General features: G+C 45.6%; 1 protein-coding gene across 2 annotated transcripts in view; it reads left to right on the forward strand.

Annotated features, from left to right (window-relative positions):
• Positions 1 to 18,272, forward strand: part of spegb (striated muscle enriched protein kinase b) — a 33,230-nt gene extending 14,958 nt beyond the window's left edge. For both annotated transcript variants that reach the window (XM_068573236.1, XM_068573238.1), the window contains exons 10-41: positions 16 to 276; positions 388 to 546; positions 1,311 to 1,500; positions 1,591 to 1,820; positions 2,101 to 2,220; positions 2,343 to 2,447; positions 3,088 to 3,294; positions 3,388 to 3,511; positions 3,921 to 4,093; positions 4,185 to 4,297; positions 4,384 to 4,552; positions 4,690 to 4,786; positions 4,891 to 5,091; positions 5,201 to 5,258; positions 5,353 to 5,430; positions 5,569 to 5,741; positions 5,824 to 5,850; positions 5,947 to 6,099; positions 6,700 to 6,742; positions 6,859 to 6,927; positions 7,028 to 9,704; positions 9,807 to 9,956; positions 10,474 to 10,590; positions 10,889 to 11,056; positions 11,167 to 11,289; positions 11,713 to 11,877; positions 12,125 to 12,989; positions 13,678 to 13,917; positions 14,016 to 14,239; positions 14,527 to 14,602; positions 14,890 to 15,039; positions 15,513 to 18,272. In XM_068573236.1, the coding sequence (XP_068429337.1) occupies positions 16 to 276; positions 388 to 546; positions 1,311 to 1,500; positions 1,591 to 1,820; positions 2,101 to 2,220; positions 2,343 to 2,447; positions 3,088 to 3,294; positions 3,388 to 3,511; positions 3,921 to 4,093; positions 4,185 to 4,297; positions 4,384 to 4,552; positions 4,690 to 4,786; positions 4,891 to 5,091; positions 5,201 to 5,258; positions 5,353 to 5,430; positions 5,569 to 5,741; positions 5,824 to 5,850; positions 5,947 to 6,099; positions 6,700 to 6,742; positions 6,859 to 6,927; positions 7,028 to 9,704; positions 9,807 to 9,956; positions 10,474 to 10,590; positions 10,889 to 11,056; positions 11,167 to 11,289; positions 11,713 to 11,877; positions 12,125 to 12,989; positions 13,678 to 13,917; positions 14,016 to 14,239; positions 14,527 to 14,602; positions 14,890 to 15,039; positions 15,513 to 15,768 (7,961 nt within the window). In that variant the 3' untranslated portion in view covers positions 15,769 to 18,272. The remainder of the gene's footprint in view (positions 1 to 15; positions 277 to 387; positions 547 to 1,310; positions 1,501 to 1,590; positions 1,821 to 2,100; positions 2,221 to 2,342; positions 2,448 to 3,087; positions 3,295 to 3,387; positions 3,512 to 3,920; positions 4,094 to 4,184; positions 4,298 to 4,383; positions 4,553 to 4,689; positions 4,787 to 4,890; positions 5,092 to 5,200; positions 5,259 to 5,352; positions 5,431 to 5,568; positions 5,742 to 5,823; positions 5,851 to 5,946; positions 6,100 to 6,699; positions 6,743 to 6,858; positions 6,928 to 7,027; positions 9,705 to 9,806; positions 9,957 to 10,473; positions 10,591 to 10,888; positions 11,057 to 11,166; positions 11,290 to 11,712; positions 11,878 to 12,124; positions 12,990 to 13,677; positions 13,918 to 14,015; positions 14,240 to 14,526; positions 14,603 to 14,889; positions 15,040 to 15,512) is intronic.
• Positions 18,273 to 19,001: the final 729 nt, after the last annotated feature.

The following is a 19,001-nucleotide window of genomic DNA, read 5'->3' on the forward strand; positions in this document are numbered from 1 at the left end:
CATCCCCCTACGCAGCGGCGCCGGTTGAGCCGGGCCTGGCTGTCATCCGGCCGGTCAGGGACATCACGGCCAAGGCCGGGGAGACGGTTTTGTTCGAGTGTCACGTCATCGGGCCGAAGGACACCGACGTGGACTGGCTCGCGAACGGGAAGCTGATCCAGCCGGCGTTGCTCAACTGCAAAATGCACTTTGACGGGAGGAAGTGCCGACTGCTGCTCAACTCGGTGCACGAGGACGACAGCGGGACGTACGTGTGCAAGCTCACCACGGCGAAGGGTACGTCTCAAGAGGAAGTGTCGCGACACGTGCAAACTCACATTGAAATGAATTCATCTATTGTTCCCGTTCTGCGAGTCTGAATCCTGTTTTTTTTGTTGTGCTCTTCAGAGGAAGTGACTTCATGCGGCAAACTCAAAGTCATCCCGTCAATTGAGCCTCTCTTCACTCGCAAGCTGGACGTTCTGGAGGTGATCGAGGGGCGCAACGCTCGGTTTGACTGCAAAGTCAGTGGGACGCCGTCTCCCAAGGTCATCTGGAGCCACTTTGGTAGGATTGTACTCAACCCGTTGAAAATCTGCACAAAAACATCACTTTTAAAAGATATTTTGATCATAACTATGAACATCCAGCATGATATGAGCCAGATTCCCCCAAAAAATGCCTCCTGGAGCAGTCAATAAGACACCTTTTCGGAAAGATTAGGACCTAAAGAATCAAAATCTGCAACAAAAATCACAATAAAACAATGTCTTGGCCTGTTAGGAAGGAGTTTCAGCCATAAAACTGTGTCGTTCGGTTTAAAAATGGAAAAAAATTACATATTTTATGCCAAAAGATTGTCTGAATGGGGCATGCTGGGACTTAAAATGGGAGCGGGAGGATTTGTTCTTGCACACAAGCGCATCACAGGGACATCTTTAAAGTGGTGATCCTCATGAGTTCAGTCCAGGTCGACTTGGCCCTATTTTCCTGATGGAAACAGCAAATGTTCAGACAATAATTGGCCTTTTTTCTAATGTGAAGCTGCAGCGGCAGTTTTGCGTAAGCAGTGAGTTAATACAGCGTTTCTTACGGGAATGTTGCCACAGTTCATAACACTGCAAACATTATGAATATTTCAATAGTTTCATCAGTGAATTGTCTGTTAAGTCACAATGGATTACCATTCTGTTACCCGGCCACTGATAGAAAATCTGAGATTAACATTTTCACATCCGACATTCTCATCACAGACTTTTTCTTTCCTCTTGTTATTTTCTAACTTTACTTTCTAACAAAAGACATATGTGCATGTTTTCTCTTTCCTTTAGACCATCCACTGATTGAAAGTGAGGACATTCGTGTTCTCCGAGAGGGCGGCCGCCACTCTCTTTTCATTTCTCACGTGACCAATGAGGACGAGGGATTTTACACCGTCACGGCCTGCAACGGTCACGGCGAGGCGGAGAGCTCCGCCGAGCTTTACATACAAGAACCCCGGCCGGCCATCTCCTCGCAGATGTAAGAGCTCGTTACTCTTCGGGGCGTCGCCCCGGAGCGGTCGTGTGTCTCACTATTCTGGTTAATAAAACGTTTGTTCTCTCTCTTTAGGGCCAAACTGGAGAAGATGCCGTCGATCCCGGAGGAGCCGGAGGTTCCAGAGAACGAGGTGGAGCGCTTCACCATGCCCGACTTCATCAAGCCCCTTTACGACCTGGACGTGATCGAGGGCAAGGAGGCCGTGCTCAAATGCAAAGTGGCGGGTTTGCCCTACCCCACCATCGTCTGGTTCCACAACGGCAAGAGGATCGAGAGCACCGAGGACAGGAAGATGACACAGTGTAAGCGGGAATAACAAGCGAGGCGACACTGAGTTTATTTCAGATTCCTGTTATTTGGCTTTTTTTATTGAAAGTTAGAGTAAAAATGATCATGTTAATCACAGTAGAAATGAAGAATCTCTTTTTTTGTGAGGCGAATTTAGACTTCCACCTTGCTTTCAGACATTTTCAAGCAATTTTAAGCCATTCATCCATCAGGCCAACGGTCTAATTTTGTGCGTTTTAATTTGACATAAAATCAGTCTTCCTCCTGTCCTTTCATCTCCGCTTCCTCCTCCAGTTCGTGACGTCCACAGCCTGGTCGTCCGCTCCGTGTGCCACGCCCACGCCGGCGTCTACAAGAGCGTCATCTCCAACAAAGTGGGCAAGGCCACCTGCTACGCTCACCTCTATGTTACAGGTGATTTTCATTGTATTGTTTGGTATGCATCTAAAAGAAAAACACACACACAGAGAATGGGATTCAAATAAGAAACCGCAGAACATTTATGGAGCTCTAAATTCCATCATCATTGTTTTCAGATATCCTCCCAGACCCTCCGGATGGGACTCCCGTGATTGAATCCATCACCGGTAAAACCATCACCTTGAGCTGGAAGAAGCCAAGAAGGCTGGACCCTTCCATCGGTACGAAAGATTGATATTCAGATTCAAATAAAGACACCACATTCATTAAAAAAAGGACAAAATATAGACATTATTCAAAAAAGGGTTTCATTTTAAACTTCCTCGAAAGCGCAGCCAACAAATAGTTGTGTTTTTGACAACATCGTGGTTTAGCATTTAGCATTTAGCATCAGGGTTCTTACGGTCATGGAAAACCTGGATAAGTTATGGAATTTTAAAATCTAACTTTACATTTTTTTTAATTTTTAAAAATTTAAAAAGATCCCGAAAGTTTTGGAAAAGTCACGGAAAGTTGTTATATTCATGTGTTTATGTCGTTCATTCACGCTGAGTTTGAAATATTTAATATGTTTTTAAAAGAAAGTCGCTCAGAATATGAACAGGCATACATACAGGCATCTATATAAATGTTTATTCTTTTAATCAAACGTTCATCTCTCATTCATTTGTCATTTAATGTCTACTGTATGCTTTGGAATTCTCATTGGTAGTTTAAATACTACTTTTTCTCACTTTTTCATGTCTACACTGAGATTTCACAACATGTTTGGTGATGGGAATTTGGTTAAAAGTCATAGAAATCCATTAATCCATTAATGTGTATGAACCCTGCAGCATGAAACCCTTTTCTTCTGCTCAGATCCCAGCTCCCTGATGTACGCCATCCAACAACAAGCCCTGGGCTCCATCCAGTGGACCATCATAGCTTCTGGCCTGAAGGAGACCACCTACACCATCACCACCCTCTCCAAAGGCGTGCGCTACGCCTTCAGGATCCTCACCATCACCTCCAAAGCCTTCAGCAAGCCCTCGTCTACCACCGACCCGGTGCAGCTCCTGGACCGAGGTGCCTCCAGGTTTTTCAGAGCATCCATCCCTCCATCAGTGTGCATGGTTGAACCCTTTATTAAATAGTATCTGTGTGTGCGTTTACTTTTAGGTCCCTACCTTCAGGAGGCTCCAGTGATTGTTGACAAGCCAGATATTGTACATGTGATGGAAAACCAGTCTGTCACCATCACTGTCACCCTCAATCACGTCAACGCTGCAGTCCTCTGGAAGAGGTATCTGTGTCACGTATCTGTTAACATCTTCTATTTTTACATGAAAGCACTTTCCTGGGGTATCTTCTCCAGAATATATACCATATATATATATATACATACACACACATTTGTCTTGATTTCACATTTTATTTTAATCTCATTGAACAAAGATGTAAACGTCTCCGGCTGGTATTCTCAACACCGCGCTTGTATTTTGAGTTTTCAATGTAGCATGCATGTTGTTGGCACACGATGAGTTAAGTCAAGCGGTATCTGATGGAGAAGGATGCCACCTCGTGGACCCTGTGTATCACAGGACAGTCAGGGTGTAAGACATGCAGAGAAAAGTGACAAAAGTCTGCTCTTGTGACACACATTGCCCCTCTGTTCAGAACACATTTGACATACAAACCCTTCTTCTCCACAGGAGGGGCGCGGTCCTCTCCAGCAAGCCGGGCCTGTACGAGATGACCATGCCGGACGACGACCAGCAGACGCTAAAGCTGCTCAAAGTCAAGAGCGCCGACGTCGGAGAGATGGTTTTCACGGCGTCCAATGAGTACGGCAGCGACAGCTGCACTTTCGACGTGGAGATGGCAGGTAGATTGGATCGATCCGTCCGTCCGTCCGCTCGGCCGTCCAGAGCTAATGTCGCTAAAGGTTGTGTACCTCTTCGCCTCTCTGTCCACAGCTCCACCGACGTTTGAAACCATCATGGAGGACTTGGACGTGTGCGCAGGGGAGACGCCTTGCTTTGCCGTGGTTGTGGAGGGCAAACCCATTCCCGACATCCTCTGGTTCAAGGTACCGAACTATAGAGTCGGGTACATATTCAAAAATAGTCATCTCAGAAGTACGAATGCCCAAACTTGCAGTGTTTTCGCTTTCAGAACGACGTCCTGCTGTCGGAGAGCAGTCATTACACATTTGTGTACGACGATAATGAATGTTCACTGGTGGTCCTGAACGCCCGTCCAGAAGACTCCGGGGTCTACACCTGCACGGCCAGGAACTTGGCAGGATCTGTGTCCTGTAAAGCTGAACTCACTATTCATGAAGGTGAGAGGTCAAGCCACGGGAGCGATAAGGAAAAGTCCTGCCAGTCCCTTTTGGCTGCATGGCTGACGAGCTAAGTGAAGGAACTTTTAATGATTTGGAGCCCACTATGTCCAATTAACACGTGCACATTATTGCAGCCAAACGCAAAGAAGATCCAATGGATGACGAGGAGACTATTCGAAGAAAGATGCGCAGACTGACTGACAGCTATGACATTCACAAGGAAATTGGAAGGTTAAACCCACATTTCCCATCCTTTGATGCAATATTCTGCTACAAGACAACCGCTGTCTGCGTGGGGACATTAAGTAGAGTTAAATAAGATCTTTCTTCTGCAGAGGTGCATTCTCCTATGTGAAACGCGTGACCCAGAAGGCCGGCAAAATGGAGTATGCCGCAAAGTTCATCTCCACTCGTATGAAGAAGAAGGAGCTGGCCCGGAGAGAGATGAACCTGCTCTCCAAGCTGGACCACGAGAGAATCCTCTTCTTCCAGGATGCCTTCGAGAAAAAGAACGCCGTCGTCCTCGTCACTGAAATGTATCCTCACGAGAGCTTTTTTATGGAAATGTGTTTCTTGTCAAAGGTTAAGTAACGGCGTATACATGCGTACACACACAGGAAGAATAGCCTTAACTCACCTTTAAAGATGCCACGAGGAGCTGCTTGACAGATTTACAAAGAAATCTACAGTCATGGAGTCTGACGTAAGTCCAGTGTTTGATGCCTGACATCCATTTCACTGCAATAATCAAATGTATGTACTTTAATACTGGTATGTTTGTGTTTTGGAACCACCAGGTACGCTCATGTATAAGACAACTGCTTGAGGGCGTGGACTACCTCCATCATCAAAACATTATCCACCTTGACATTAAGGTAGATACCAGTGGATCTTCACCCTCCCACTCTTTCATTGTCTTCCTTTGGAAATATAATATATATATATATATATACACACACACATTACAGAACATGATCAAACTTTTATTTTATTTCTTTTAATTCTCTTCCCAGCCTGATAACATCCTCATGGCGGACTCACACGGTGATCAGATACGAATCTGTGACTTCGGCAACGCGGTGCAGATCACGCCCGATGAGGCTCAATACTGCAAATATGGCACACCTGAATTTGTGGCACCGGAAATTGTCAGCCAGACGCCCGTCTCAAAAGCAACCGACATCTGGTGGAGTATCTCTTGGATGTACAGTTCATCTCCTCTTCATGCAACAACCTTTTTTTTCTAACTCTCTTCTTTCTTCTCCTAGGTCAATTGGAGTCATTGCATATCTGTGGTGGGTAAAACATTATTAAATGTGCTGAATATCATATATGTGTTTTCTGGTTCATGGGCCGGTCATTAAAATGTCCTCGCTTGTGTCTCCCATCAGTCTGACAGGAGTTTCTCCTTTTGCCGGAGAGAACGACCGCAGCTCCGTGCTGAACATCAGGAACTACAACGTGGCCTTCGAGGAGAGCATGTTCGCTGACCTGTGTCGAGAGGCTAAAGGGTTCATCATAAAGCTCCTGGTGGCAGACAGGCTGTGAGTCACACCGCTGCTTCTCTTCATCGAGGTTCATGTCGAAGGATTTGGTGAAATCCGTCTACGCGTTTAACGAGTCATTCAGGAAATAAATGAGGACATATTTTCAGTCAATCCTAACGTCCTTGTGAAAAAAACATAAATATGAGACATTCAATATCAGCTGCATTCAATATTCTTAAGTTTTATTTAATATTTCTTGATTTTCATGTTATTTTTCATGTATTTTCTCTGACATTTAATAGATATTTGAATATACGTTTCAGTATAATTACTTTATTTTTGCTAGAAGATGTCACAGCTTTCATTACAACATTTTCCTCGCTGGCATTTTGTAACGGCATAGAGAAATTGTTTATTATCAAGGAAATAAAATAACTAAATTGTTTTTGATAATGATTTTGTTTCAGTATTAGATGATGATGAGAATATTTTAGACTTCTCAGACAAACAAAATGGATATTCCATTATTCTCTTGACCCTGTCTGTAACTCTAATGTGTTATTCCTCTGGTGCTTCTTATTCAAGGTTGTTAAGCACAGTTTATTAAGCTTGATAAGGCAACAGATGTAAACAAATATGTCATCTTCTTTTCTTTAGGAGACCTGATACTCAAGGATGTCTGCGTCACCCCTGGTTCAAGGTACGTCCGGGCCTGTGGTACTTCACACTACAGTGTTAATTATCCACGATGATGATACTAAACAAGGTTTCATCACTCATTCCTTTCATTACCTTCAACATCTATTCTCTATACAGACTCTTAGCAAAGGGAAGGCCATCAGCACAGAGTCCCTGAGGAAATTTGTGTCTCGCAGAAAATGGCAGGTGAGGGGTTTTCTTTCCTGTTCTGTTCTATTTAGCACTAAACCCAGAATGCCGTGATTCATTAAATGGTCACAAATGTATTTATTTTTTATTTTTACAGCGCTCACTAATCAGCTATAAATCGAAAATGGTCATGAGGTCCATACCCGAGTTGCTCAATGACTCCTCCAGCCATATCTCCATCGCCGTTCCCAGACACCTTAAAGAAGGTTCACCTTTGCCATCGTCATCTTCAGATTCGGACGAAGACATCGATGAACTGCCATTCATTCCGATGCCGCTTAACATGGAATTTTCTGGATCAAGGATGTCACTTAATGACATCCAGACCAACGAGCAGGAAACGGGAAAGCCGGATGCAACAACTAAATGGACCGTGTCTCCCGCTCAAGCCCAGGATGCGATGGAGCGCGACCCCCAAGAAACAGATAAAGAAGGGGTCGACGTAACGGCTAAAGGCCGCACGCGGAAAAGGTCGTCGCAGGACAAAGACGGCGGTTCCTCGGATGAAGAACCGCCGGCTGACTTGCCGCAAAAGTCTCAGCTGACGAGAAAACCCCTGCGAAGGGGTTCGAGCATGGAGTCGGACAAATCAGAGGGCGGACGACGGCGAGGAGAGCTGAGGCGCGGCGGCTCCGCCGACAGCGCATTGCTGCTCCGGATTACACCGGAGGAAGGAGCCGGAGAAGGGAATCAAGAGGACGGGAAGAGGGTTCTCAAGAAAGCCGTCTCGATGGAACTGCCAAGAAGGAGCACCAGCCCGGGGACGGCCAAGATGAGTCAAGAAGACTACGCTCTTAAACTGGAGCTGATGCGACAGCGACTGCTTCGCGGTGGCTCTGTGGACAAAAAGATGAGTGGACTGAGGGGACCGCTGCTGGAGACGTTAGGAGTCGGAGATGAAAAGCGTTACTCTCGTACGGCTCGTTTGGGCCCACCCCCGCTAATCAGAGCTGCGTCCAGCGACTCTGCGATGGAAGACGTTCCCAAACCCAAAGTGTTGCGCAAAACTGCTTCTTTCAGTCAAGGGGATTCAGAGCCTATCGCTTTACATCGCCGATCGGGAGCTCCCTTGGAGATTCCTTTGGCGCAGGTGGAAGAGAGGAGGCTCAAGGAGGCCATATCTATGTCAGCTCTCACTGAGCAGATCAAGCTGGACTCCCGTCCAGTGACTCCAAGGGACCCTTCGCCAAAACCACCGACACCAGAGTCGCTTATAAGGGGAAGTCCAACCAAAGCTGAAAGCGAGGAATCATTAATGGAGAAAGAGATGAAGGCCGATGAGCCTATGAGCGAAAAGATGGAAGGACTGACGACAGATAGTAATTTTGATGAGCGATCGAGCACCAGTGGTTTCTCAGAGAAGGACATGAGCATATCAGAGGAACCGATGATTGAATCAGAGTATATGAGCCAGAGAATTCCTACACCTACTCTTGCGGTCCAAAGCTCTGAACTAGAAGAGAAAATGGAAGAAGAGGAAGAAGAAAAAGAACAGATTATGAAAGAAGAAGAGGAAAGAATTGTCAGTGATGCTGAATCAAACGCTGAAGGACATGTCGATGTTTCTGAAAAAAGGGAAGAAGAAGAAGAAGCAACTCCGCCTGCTAAATCTTCCGATCTGACCATAACCACGAGCTCGGTTATGGTAAAACCAACACAAGAATATTCCCACGCATTAGCAAACGTGCCAACTTATGCGACACCCTCGCTTCCGGCTCTGGTGGTTCTTCCAGATGGAAGAACGTCGGCATATGCAAGTATTATGCAGACCATCATGGTCCCTGCAGTTCAGCCTCTCAACGACCAACCTTTAGGCCCCTCTCGACCCGTTGATGCTCCGGCCAGCTCGTCACCCTTAGGATCATCTGAAACACCCACATCTCCACTTCCCGGTCCACCGAAGCCGGCCACCAATGTGCACGCTGCTGTGTTCTCCAGGGTGGCGTCGCCAGAAATGATGACAAAGGAACCGAGTCCACCAAGGACTTCCCCACATTCCTCATCCCAACAAGAGCTCTCAGCGGGAGGTGACTTTGAGGACATTACCTCTGAAGAGGTCTTTGAGGCCCGCTTCAAAAAACGTGAGTCTTCCCTCTCGAGAAGTCTCAAATTCCTGTCACGATCAAAGAATGAGGACAAATCCCTCGCAGCGGCTTCACCAGACCCAACAGAGTTAGGTGAAGACATATACAGACCTGGGCCAATTGGAGCACCTTTGGAATTGGCAGCAAGAAGACTTGAGAAGTCAAAGTCTGTCCAGGATCTGCGTGAAGCTCAAAAGGACCAAGGCTTTATGAAAAGGCTCTCCATGCGCCTGAAGAGAGCATCGTCAGCTGAGCGCAAGGTTGACTTGACCAAAGAGGAAGATACCGTTCCTTCGAGGCGTCGACTTTCTTGGACTCTTGGCCGTCGAGGGTCACAGGACAAGAAGGAGGTGGAAGTGGATAGTGAGGGCAATGCATTGGTGGAACAAGAGGAAAAGGAGCTTAAGAAACCTAATGAGTCACCGGTCTTAGCAATGCGCAGGAAGATTGAATCAACGGTGGCTGGGATCTCCACACGTATTCGCAGCTACTCAGAGGAAAGGAAAGCGTCAGAGGATAAGGAAACCAAAAGGACGCCCATTCTCTCTATGCTTCGTCGTGCAACATCCGAGAGCCGTGCCACAAAAGTTGCAAGTGTTCCTCAGAACCAGCTGGCGTCTCAGGCCAGTAACGGCGCCTCGACAGAGTCTATAGACTCCATGTCCAGCCTGAAGTCAGAAACATCAAAGGGTATTTATGGAGTATATCTTTAGTCATGGTGGTAGAGCATTATCCATTCCCTTTTCTTAAATGCGCGATGGTTTATTTATGGTTTGTTTTATTCTTGTCAAGTTGCGGAGGGTGAGCGCAGATCCCGCTGGGATCGATGGGGCCTAACCAGAGGGAGGAGAGACAAGACCGTATCACAGCCGGACATACCAACAGCGATCTCCAGAGAAAATAGTTCCCTACGTTCACGCCAGTACTCCAGATTGGCTTCAGGTAAGATACATGAGAGGACGCATGAAGGGATTGTGATGACACGGTGTCAAGGGTGAGGTAGTTAGAGCTAAAAGCAACAGCTTGACGCTTTGGGAGATCCAACAGCTAGTTAGCTTAGCAGAAAGTCATCCCTGTGAGGGTGCCAGGCAATCAGAGAATACATCAGGGAGGGATTCTTCCTAAAAGGACTTTAAGTTACCTGTCTTTCATATTGCATACCACATGATCCACCAAACCATAGTACATAGATTGTAGGACAACACATAGCATTTGATTGGTTCATAAAAGTAAATGCGACTTTGTTTGTTTGACTAAATATACCTTTTCCTAATAACAACAAAAATTAGGAGGGATAATAAACAAAACAACATGCTTCCTTGCTGATCCTGGGACAGAAGTTGTTGCGTGGTTTCATAAGTGGTGTTCTTAACCGTCACTGTGTACAGTGAAATCATAACTTTAATATGAATATATAATACAGATATGATTCAAGTGAGCTAATGTCCTTTTCTCCCAGACTTCCCTCCGGTATTCCACATCAAGCTGAGAGATCATGTGCTGCTGGAGGGAGATCCTGTCACATTGAGCTGTCTGCCAGCAGGCAGCCCCCACCCACACGTCACCTGGATGAAAGGTAGCCATCTTTAATTTCAATATGGCCGACGGTTTCACGGGTTGATGGTCAAATTCACTTCTCTTGCTACAGTTACAAATATAGACATAATGATTCTGAGGCGCATGAGTCATAAAGATCGTTGCGTTTTGCTACGTGCTAACACAACTTATAATGAGAGCAAATTACTTTCTTTATTAGTCCAGCTACCTTAACGACCTTAACGTTAACTCTCTTCATCATTTTAATTCATGGTATATATAATATAAACCTACGTCTGTGTCACAATAAAAGACCGTTTCATGCATGTTTTCCTCAGATAAGAAGCCCCTGGAGATCGATGCCAGGATGAACATGATCGCCTGCCCTGACGGCCGGCAGCTGCTGATGATCATGCAAACCACCAAGAAAGACGCAGGGGTCTACGAATGTGTTGCTACGAGCCCCCTGGCCTCGGTGTCCAGCTCTTGCACGATATCTCTGGCCCGTAAGAACTGAGAAATACACAACTTTCATGGCTATGTGTATCGTACTGTATGTAAACGGATACAGTACGGCTAGATTTAATATTTAATACCAATATATGTGTTTGTACAGGTCTGCCCAATCGTCCTGGGACCCCTGAAATACCTCAGAAGTACAACAACACGGCCCTGGTACTGTGGAGGCCCTCGGACACCATGGCCCCCTGCACATACTCTCTGGAGAGGAGAGCAGAGGGTCAGTGTTTACTGACCATGACTCATTGTTACGTTCACTTTTTAAGATCGATGAGTGTGTTGAAATTAGTTTGCTGGAACAAACACACTGATTTGTTCAAGGGTTTAATGTTGTTTTAGAGCAAAAAAGAAAATATTGAGACACATTTATAAGCCGTAGATGCTTGGATTGATCCAAACCATTTGCTGCGGGTTGCAACAGGGAGATTGATTAAGAGCAGCCACATAGAGACCATTTCACAGAAAATAATTGTTTTCTTCCCTCTAATGTACAACATCAATACATCAACATGTGTGATACATTTAACTCGCTTATAGATCGTCAAAACAATGTGTTTGCTTTTGATATATAATAATAAGTGTTATTTATTACGACTCTTCAATAAACTTGGACATGTTGTTGAGGATATTTTTACTCCCATAGGTGAGACCAACTGGCTGATCGTGGCTACGGGGGTGGCAGACTGTTATTACAACGTGGTTGACTTGCCAGCAGGGGGCGCCTGCAGGTTCAGGGTGGCGTGCGTCAACAAAGCCGGCCAGGGCCCCTACAGCAACCTGTCGCAGGTCGTGAGCCTGAGTGCTTCAGGTATGTATTGCCTCCTAAAAGACACTCGTCGAGACCTTTGTGACTTTATGCTAGAAGAGGATATTAAATATACACACAGACGTGTTCTGATAAACTAATCCTGAAAGCGTTTTAAAGGTTTGTGTGCCAGTATGGTTTTAGTTTTGCTAAAGACATTATGTGCAAACAGAGGGACGTCTTTGTTGCTCATCCTTCTTTATTTACCAGACCAAGTCTTTCAGTCCTCGCTCTCCTCTTCTTTCCCTAGAACCAGCTAAATCCGCTGCTCCTGTGGTGGTGAAGACTGTCGCTGCAATCACTCCTCCTCTCCCCGTGGTGATGAAGTCGTCCATGAAAGTGATTCCCATTAAACCAGCTCCGAGCAAATCAAGCGCAGTGACACATGCCCCGCCTCCGGCAGCTACTATGGCTCCGGTTCCGGCCCCGGCCCCGGCTCCAGTCCCGGCCCCGGCTCCAGCTCCATCAGCAGCTAACCCTGCTCCCGCAGAAACCCAAATCAAACCCTCTGTGCAGGTGGATGCCAGCTATCCGGCTGTGACTCGGCCTGCGAGCACGGATCCCTCGGTGAAATCTCCCCCTCACGCCGCCGCGGCTGTTCAAACCACGGCCACCAAAGCCAAGACCACCCTGAGCATCAGCGTTGGCAAACCTCAAACCAAATTGGCGATTCCCCCCGCCGTCCCACCCAAACCTCAAAGTCCCGTGAGTGCAGTCCCTCAAATAACCTACAACAAATCCCCTTCTCCTGCTCCAACACCCGCACCTGTCATCGGTAAGCCCATTTCATCTGTTCCCATGTACGCGCCAGCTGCCGCCGCGCGGGTCACTCCACCTTCTCAGTCGACCTCCACCTTGACGACCACCACCCTTTCGGTCACCCCAGTGACGGTCCCTGTACCGGTTGTTGTCACACCGCCCGTGGTGGTGGTGGTGCAGAGCGTGACGCCACTACCGCAGGGAAGGGACAGCCGGAGCACACCGTCGGGACGGGTCACGCCGTCGGGACGGGCCACACCCTCGGGACGCAGGACGCCGCTGGGAAGGCCTGGAGAGGGATCACTGCGCCAGGGAGTCCCACAGAAGCCCTACACCTTCATGGATGAGAAAGCAAGGTAACGGCAGAGAAAGATTCTTACTTCTTTTAGCGAAATTAAGTATTTTACAAGCTTATGAAACGTTAACTAGAGACCTTTAAACCTTAAACATCTACAGCAGTATCATTCAATAAAGATAATAATCTATATCTGCAGAGGGAGTGGGTCCTCTTCTCAAAGTCCACCGTGTTTCTACGGTAGCCCAGAGCGGACAAAAGAACGGACAAACCCAACACCTCCAGATCTGGAGTTTAACTCGGTCGCAATTTAAAATCTCACCACTAGATGCCACCAAATCCCACGCACTGCACCTCTTAAATCAAGTTTTGAATGCAAGACTTTTAACTTGTAGTGGAGTATTTTCACAGTATTACTAATTTAAGTAGAGGATCTGAGTAAATCTTTCGCAATATAAAAACAATTTTAAAAAAAAGTGTGTAATCTTTTGGAGCAGTGAACTAATTAGTGGACTGTTTTGCTGAATTCTTTTCCTTTTTATGCCCCTATATATGTTGTGCTTGCTCATTTGAAAGACTTCAACTATTGGAATATGCATTATAAATGTCCAAAAGCCAAAAATGTCATCGGTGTCCGATTTGGTATTCGTAGCTGAGCTCAGTACATAAATCTCTCTGTGCTCTTTTTGACCCCGTGGGGACGCATGGCATTTGGAAGAGGAACCGATGACCTATTCTTTCTCACACAGGGGTCGGTTCGGCGTGATCCGGGAGTGCCGGGAAAACGCCACGGGCAACCTCTTCATGGCGAAGATTGTTCCGTACGAGGCGGACAGCAAGCAGACGGTGCTGCAGGAGTACGACATCCTCAAGTCCCTCCACCACGACCGGATCATGGCCCTGCACGAAGCCTACGTCACGCCGCGCTACCTGGTGCTCATCTCCGAGTACTGCAGCGGGAAGGAGCTTCTCTTCAGCCTCATCGACAGGTGAGGGCCGAAACAGCCGTGCCCGGTAAAATGCTGGTTTCCTGTTCACCGTTATCTCCCCTGGAGAGCCCTCTAACTTCTCCGCTTGTGCGATTCAGGTTCCGCTACTCAGAGGATGACGTGGTGACCTACATCGTGCAGATCCTCCAGGGTCTGGACTACCTGCACACCCGCCGCATCCTCCACCTGGACATCAAGCCAGAGAACGTCATCATCACCTACATGAACGTCATCAAGATCATCGACTTTGGCAGCGCTCAGACTTACAACCCCCTCTTCCTCAAGCAGTTCAGCCCTCCTATTGGAACACTGGAGTACATGTGTAAGGACACACACACACACACACTATCGGGAATAGAAAAATAAAGATGTTCTCAGTGTTTTTATAGTAACAATCGACCAAACAACACCCATGTATATGGTTTATAAGTAAGCGTGAACACAGGAGTATTAGAAGCCAGCTTAACGTCTCCATTCACACGTTTAAAAACACGACACGCACCATTTATTAATTGCATGCAGTGTTTGTGGTACAAAGACTAATTGCAGATGTAATTAAAGTCGAGTGGAATGTAATGAGAGCTGCACTTTGTCCCTTTCTTCCTGCAGCTCCAGAGATGTTGAAAGGGGACGTCGTGGGTCCTCCGGCGGACATCTGGAGCGTGGGCGTTCTGACTTTCATCATGTGAGTCCCGCTTTCACAGCTCCCATCCAGCCAGCCCTCTTTAAACACAAATGTACAAGTGCTCTTAATTTGAAATGATGTCTTACGATTGAACATTTGCATGTCAGAGATCTTTTTTCCTTTATACTGCACTGTAACGTTTACCTGGTGTGGACATCTTGCCGCTACTGAAAAATACCTGATTCTATTGTGTTTATTGTCACGTGTTTTGAGGGATCCTCATTGAGAGTGTGTGTCGCCCCCCCCCCCCCCCCACCCTCCACACACCCACCCTCCTGATTTCCCAGGTTGAGCGGCAAGTCGCCTTTCATTGAAAACGACCCTCAGGAGACGGAGGCCAGGATCCAGGCGGCAAAGTTTGACCTCTCTAAGCTCTACCAGAATGTGTCCCAAAGTGCCTCTCTGTTTCTTAAAAAGATCCTCTGTAGCTACCCGTGGTAAGCCGAACACGAGTCCTTGTGTGGAGAGTCAAGATGTTTTTACTGTTATATGCACAGATAAGACAGTAATTCTATACAATGAAAAGCTTATTTTGCTCGGTCCTGTGAACACAGAATTACAATAAACTTAAGGTAAAAAAAAGGCACAAAATATAAAAGATATAACAGTATTGCACAAAAGTATAATAGTATTGCTTTAGTAAGTATGATAAAATATAATAATAGTATTGCTATGATAAAAATGATAATAGTATTGCTATGATAAATACACTCTTGAGGTTGCGATGGTTAAAATCGTTGAAATCTTGTATTACATTTCCTGTTTTTTAATTTTTTTTGGAGTTCCTGTGTTGTTCAGTGCAAACCGATCTGAATCCATTAGCATCCCCCTTTTCCACAAAATATTCCAAGTGATCTATATTTTATTAGATTTTTTTTTTTTAAATGTCTCCTTTGCCTGTTCTCCCCAGGGCCCGCCCCTCCATTAAGGACTGCTTCAGTAACGCCTGGCTCCAGGACGCCTACCTGATGCGCCTCCGCAGGCAGACTCTCACCTTTACAACGACCCGTCTCAAGGAATTCTTGGCCGACCAGCAGCGCAGGCGAGAGGAGGCGGCCACCAAGCACAAAGTCCTCCTGCGGTCCTACCAGAGCTCGCCGCAAACACCCACCAGCCCCGCCACGCCAAATGTGCCGACTCCACCCGCCACGCCTGTCGCCCAGTGAGAGAAAAGAAGAAAAAAAAAACGACTTCCAAAAAACACCAGGTGTCCAGATTTGACGGGCGAAGGAGGAACGAGACTTTTTGTGGCCGTGAGGCGGGGTGGTCCCTTTAGATTTGAGTTGTTGAACTTTGTCAGAGGAAAACAAAACACTGAAGAAACCAGCAGTGGTTGTGCCCTGCTTCTTTGTGGTTCTTAAAGTGAATCTAAAAGAGTAATTTCACACTGGAACGTTACAAAGAGTCATTTTTTTTATATGGTGGACCTTGTTCTTACAAGGCACGATGTCGTCTTCAAGTTAGTACCTCAAGGTTTGTAACTTTGCATACATTTTGGATAAACTACTTCCTTTCTTACCGTCAACTCTCCACTGATTAGAGGGAATGCATTATTGATACGCTGTAGTCGCCCACCATGGAAGGCCTAAAGCTGCTGTAACAGAGTTTGGATGTGAAAAACATAGAAGAGATTACACGATGAGTTGTTGCACAATTTCAAAACGAGGGAGGTCAAAGAACAATTGTGGCTTTTCCACAGCAACACCTCTGCTTCATCCGTCCATATTCACGTGTTTTCCCGACCAGACAGACGATCGTTCTACGAGGATGCGTACACTTAATCCGGCTTATGCTACAGTACTTGAGTTTTTTGTAGCATTATCAATGATTGTCAAGACTGTAGCAGTTCCAGTTCACTTCTGTTCGGAGTTTTTTAAATATTGAGTTCGGAGGAGACATCGGAGGATTCTCCACAAGGGCTATTTAGAAAAAAGGACTCTTACAATCAGCACAGATTTCCTCCCTAAATGTTACTTAATATAGTCATAACTCAAAATCACAATTAAGTTTTGGGAATTTGTCATTAGATGGTGGTTCCTTCACCACAAGGGAGCCAGCAGCCAGCCCATTAGCTTCTAGTCCATCTTGGCTCCTCCCATCAGTCCAACTAGGCTCCTCCCGTCAGTTCACGAGGCTCCTCCCTTCAGTTCAGCTAGGCTCCTCCCCTTAGTTCAGTTAGGCTCCTCCCGTCAGTTAAGCGAGGCTCCTCCCCTTAGTTCAGTTAGGCTCCTCCCCTTAGTTCAGCTAGGCTCCTCCCCTCAGTATACCTCCATTATTTAATAGAAGATTGTTCACGGGTTCAGTGTTAAACTGGATTACATTACAAACCCACTGGTGATACTGGGATGCCTCCATGTGCCCTTAACCTCTTAGCATTAGTCGGCATTAAAAACATTAAATCTCTCCAGCTCATTGAGAATGGATGTTTATTAAGACCTTGTTGAGTGTATTGACTTATTTTAGCTGTAATATTTAAACGCTAACAGTTATTGCTTAAAAAAAAGAGTTTGATTTGTTTTAATTTGTTGGGTGAAATATAAAGTACAGTCTTTATGTGTCCAAACTTTTATTTTTTTTTAAAGTGACGTAAGATTTAAATTAGTTATAACTACATTATAAATTCTTATGAATTGATTCTCTGAATGAAGCATCGTGCACCTTTTTGGTTCCTAGCCCATAAAAGCTTTCAAGAACACAGAGGTCAAAACATGAATTCAACACTCGCGCAATATTGTAGTGCCTGCAGAGCGTGCAAAACATCAGAAACGTTAGAAATCTTAAGACAATCCATACAGCGCTTTACAGAACTAAACTTTTCAACCTTTACTCTTATTCCATGCTCAACATATGAGATTTAATGAGGTATGTCTTAACAAAAAAACAAGTCTTGGTTCTTTCGTACCACTTCGCTTTTTCTTTTTTTTAGGGCAAATTCAGTTTTCAGACCAGCATGTGAAACACTCGCACAGTTTTTTGGCTGACTTTTTTCTGCCAGGTAACGGATGTGCAAGCTTTCGCAAGCGAGGGTGTCATTTCTGTGTTTCACTTTCGAGGAAGCCGTCGAGGATTCGCTGTCTCGCTGCGACGGAAGCTCACGTCGAGCTATTTTCATCTGTGTGTTAACGGAGAGAGAGAGTGTTGGTAATTCTATGAAATTATTTTACTAGTTCTATATACTCTGATGCTATTGCTAGATAAATACCGCCCTTTTGTCTTTTTTTTTTAGGGGGGTGCTCGGCCCCTTTTCCTATGCAGAGTGCAAGCTAATCACAGAGAGTTGTTTTAAACATGCAAGATCAGCAATTTTCGGCATTCAACGTTCTTTGATCATATAAAATAAAATTACAACTGTTTTGTTAGCAGCCAACAGGGATTTTTTGGGGGGGGGAAAGATGTTGACCGCTCCACGTTTTGTATTTAATGCCGTATTTTGTGGAATGTGTTGCAGTGCCTCGTGATGGATATTCGACCCACAGAGAAAACAAGTTCCTATATTTTGATTCTACGAATGTGACTGCTTCCGTGTGTGTTTCGCACCTCGTTTTATTTATTGAGTGACTGTGTTCGTCAGAAGCTGCTGCTTTTTATTTTTGTGACCTTTCTGAACCTGGCATGGAAAATGGCATGACAACTGTTATGGCTGTGAACAATAAAAAGGAAATGTGACACACGCGTGGAGACTTTGTCGCAATTATTTCCCGTGTGGAGCTGATCGCTGGGGTGTGAGGAAAAGTGTCAGTGGAGCGTATGTATTTGCTAATTATTTTTTAGAAACGATGAATTTGACTCTCTGATTGAGACTTTGAGGCGTCCCTGAGGGTTCAGGGCCTGAGGGTTTAGGATTAGAGATTGGGATTGGACCTTCCACTCGAGTAAGAGGCTGCAGTCTCGGTTACGATTTAATGATGCCCTCCGCATGACCCCCAGCCGAACAACGTTTAAATCTCGCCGGGGACGACTCCCATTTCAACCACAAACAAATAAATATTTATCGTGAAAAAGACCTTTTACCATAATAATAAACACCTATCGACCATCTTTACATTGAGATGAGATGGTTACATAAATATATTGTATATTCCATATAGGACCTCATCTCATTGTGGATGAAAAAAAAGAGTATTTAGATTTTGGAGGACAGTGTGAACATGGAATTAAACGGTGAAGTCAGATTATTATTGTGTGTATGCTGCCAGCGACATCTAGCGGTGATCCGAGGAATTGCAGCGACACTGTTCCCTCAGCGGTGTGTGAATGTTGATTTTAACGGATTGAAACGGGCTGGAAAGTCACAGCAAGGACTTCAATGTTCACCTCGAGTATAATATAAATATGAATAAATATGTTTACTTTAAAAACTCGCCCTCGTTTACACGGAGGGAGGAGTCTTACTGGAGTT

The sequence above is a fragment of the Clinocottus analis genome, unplaced genomic scaffold (genome assembly GCF_023055335.1).
Source record: "Clinocottus analis isolate CAN_PGR_092001 unplaced genomic scaffold, fCliAna1.0.p SCAF_12, whole genome shotgun sequence".
Lineage (NCBI taxonomy): Eukaryota > Metazoa > Chordata > Actinopteri > Perciformes > Cottidae > Clinocottus > Clinocottus analis.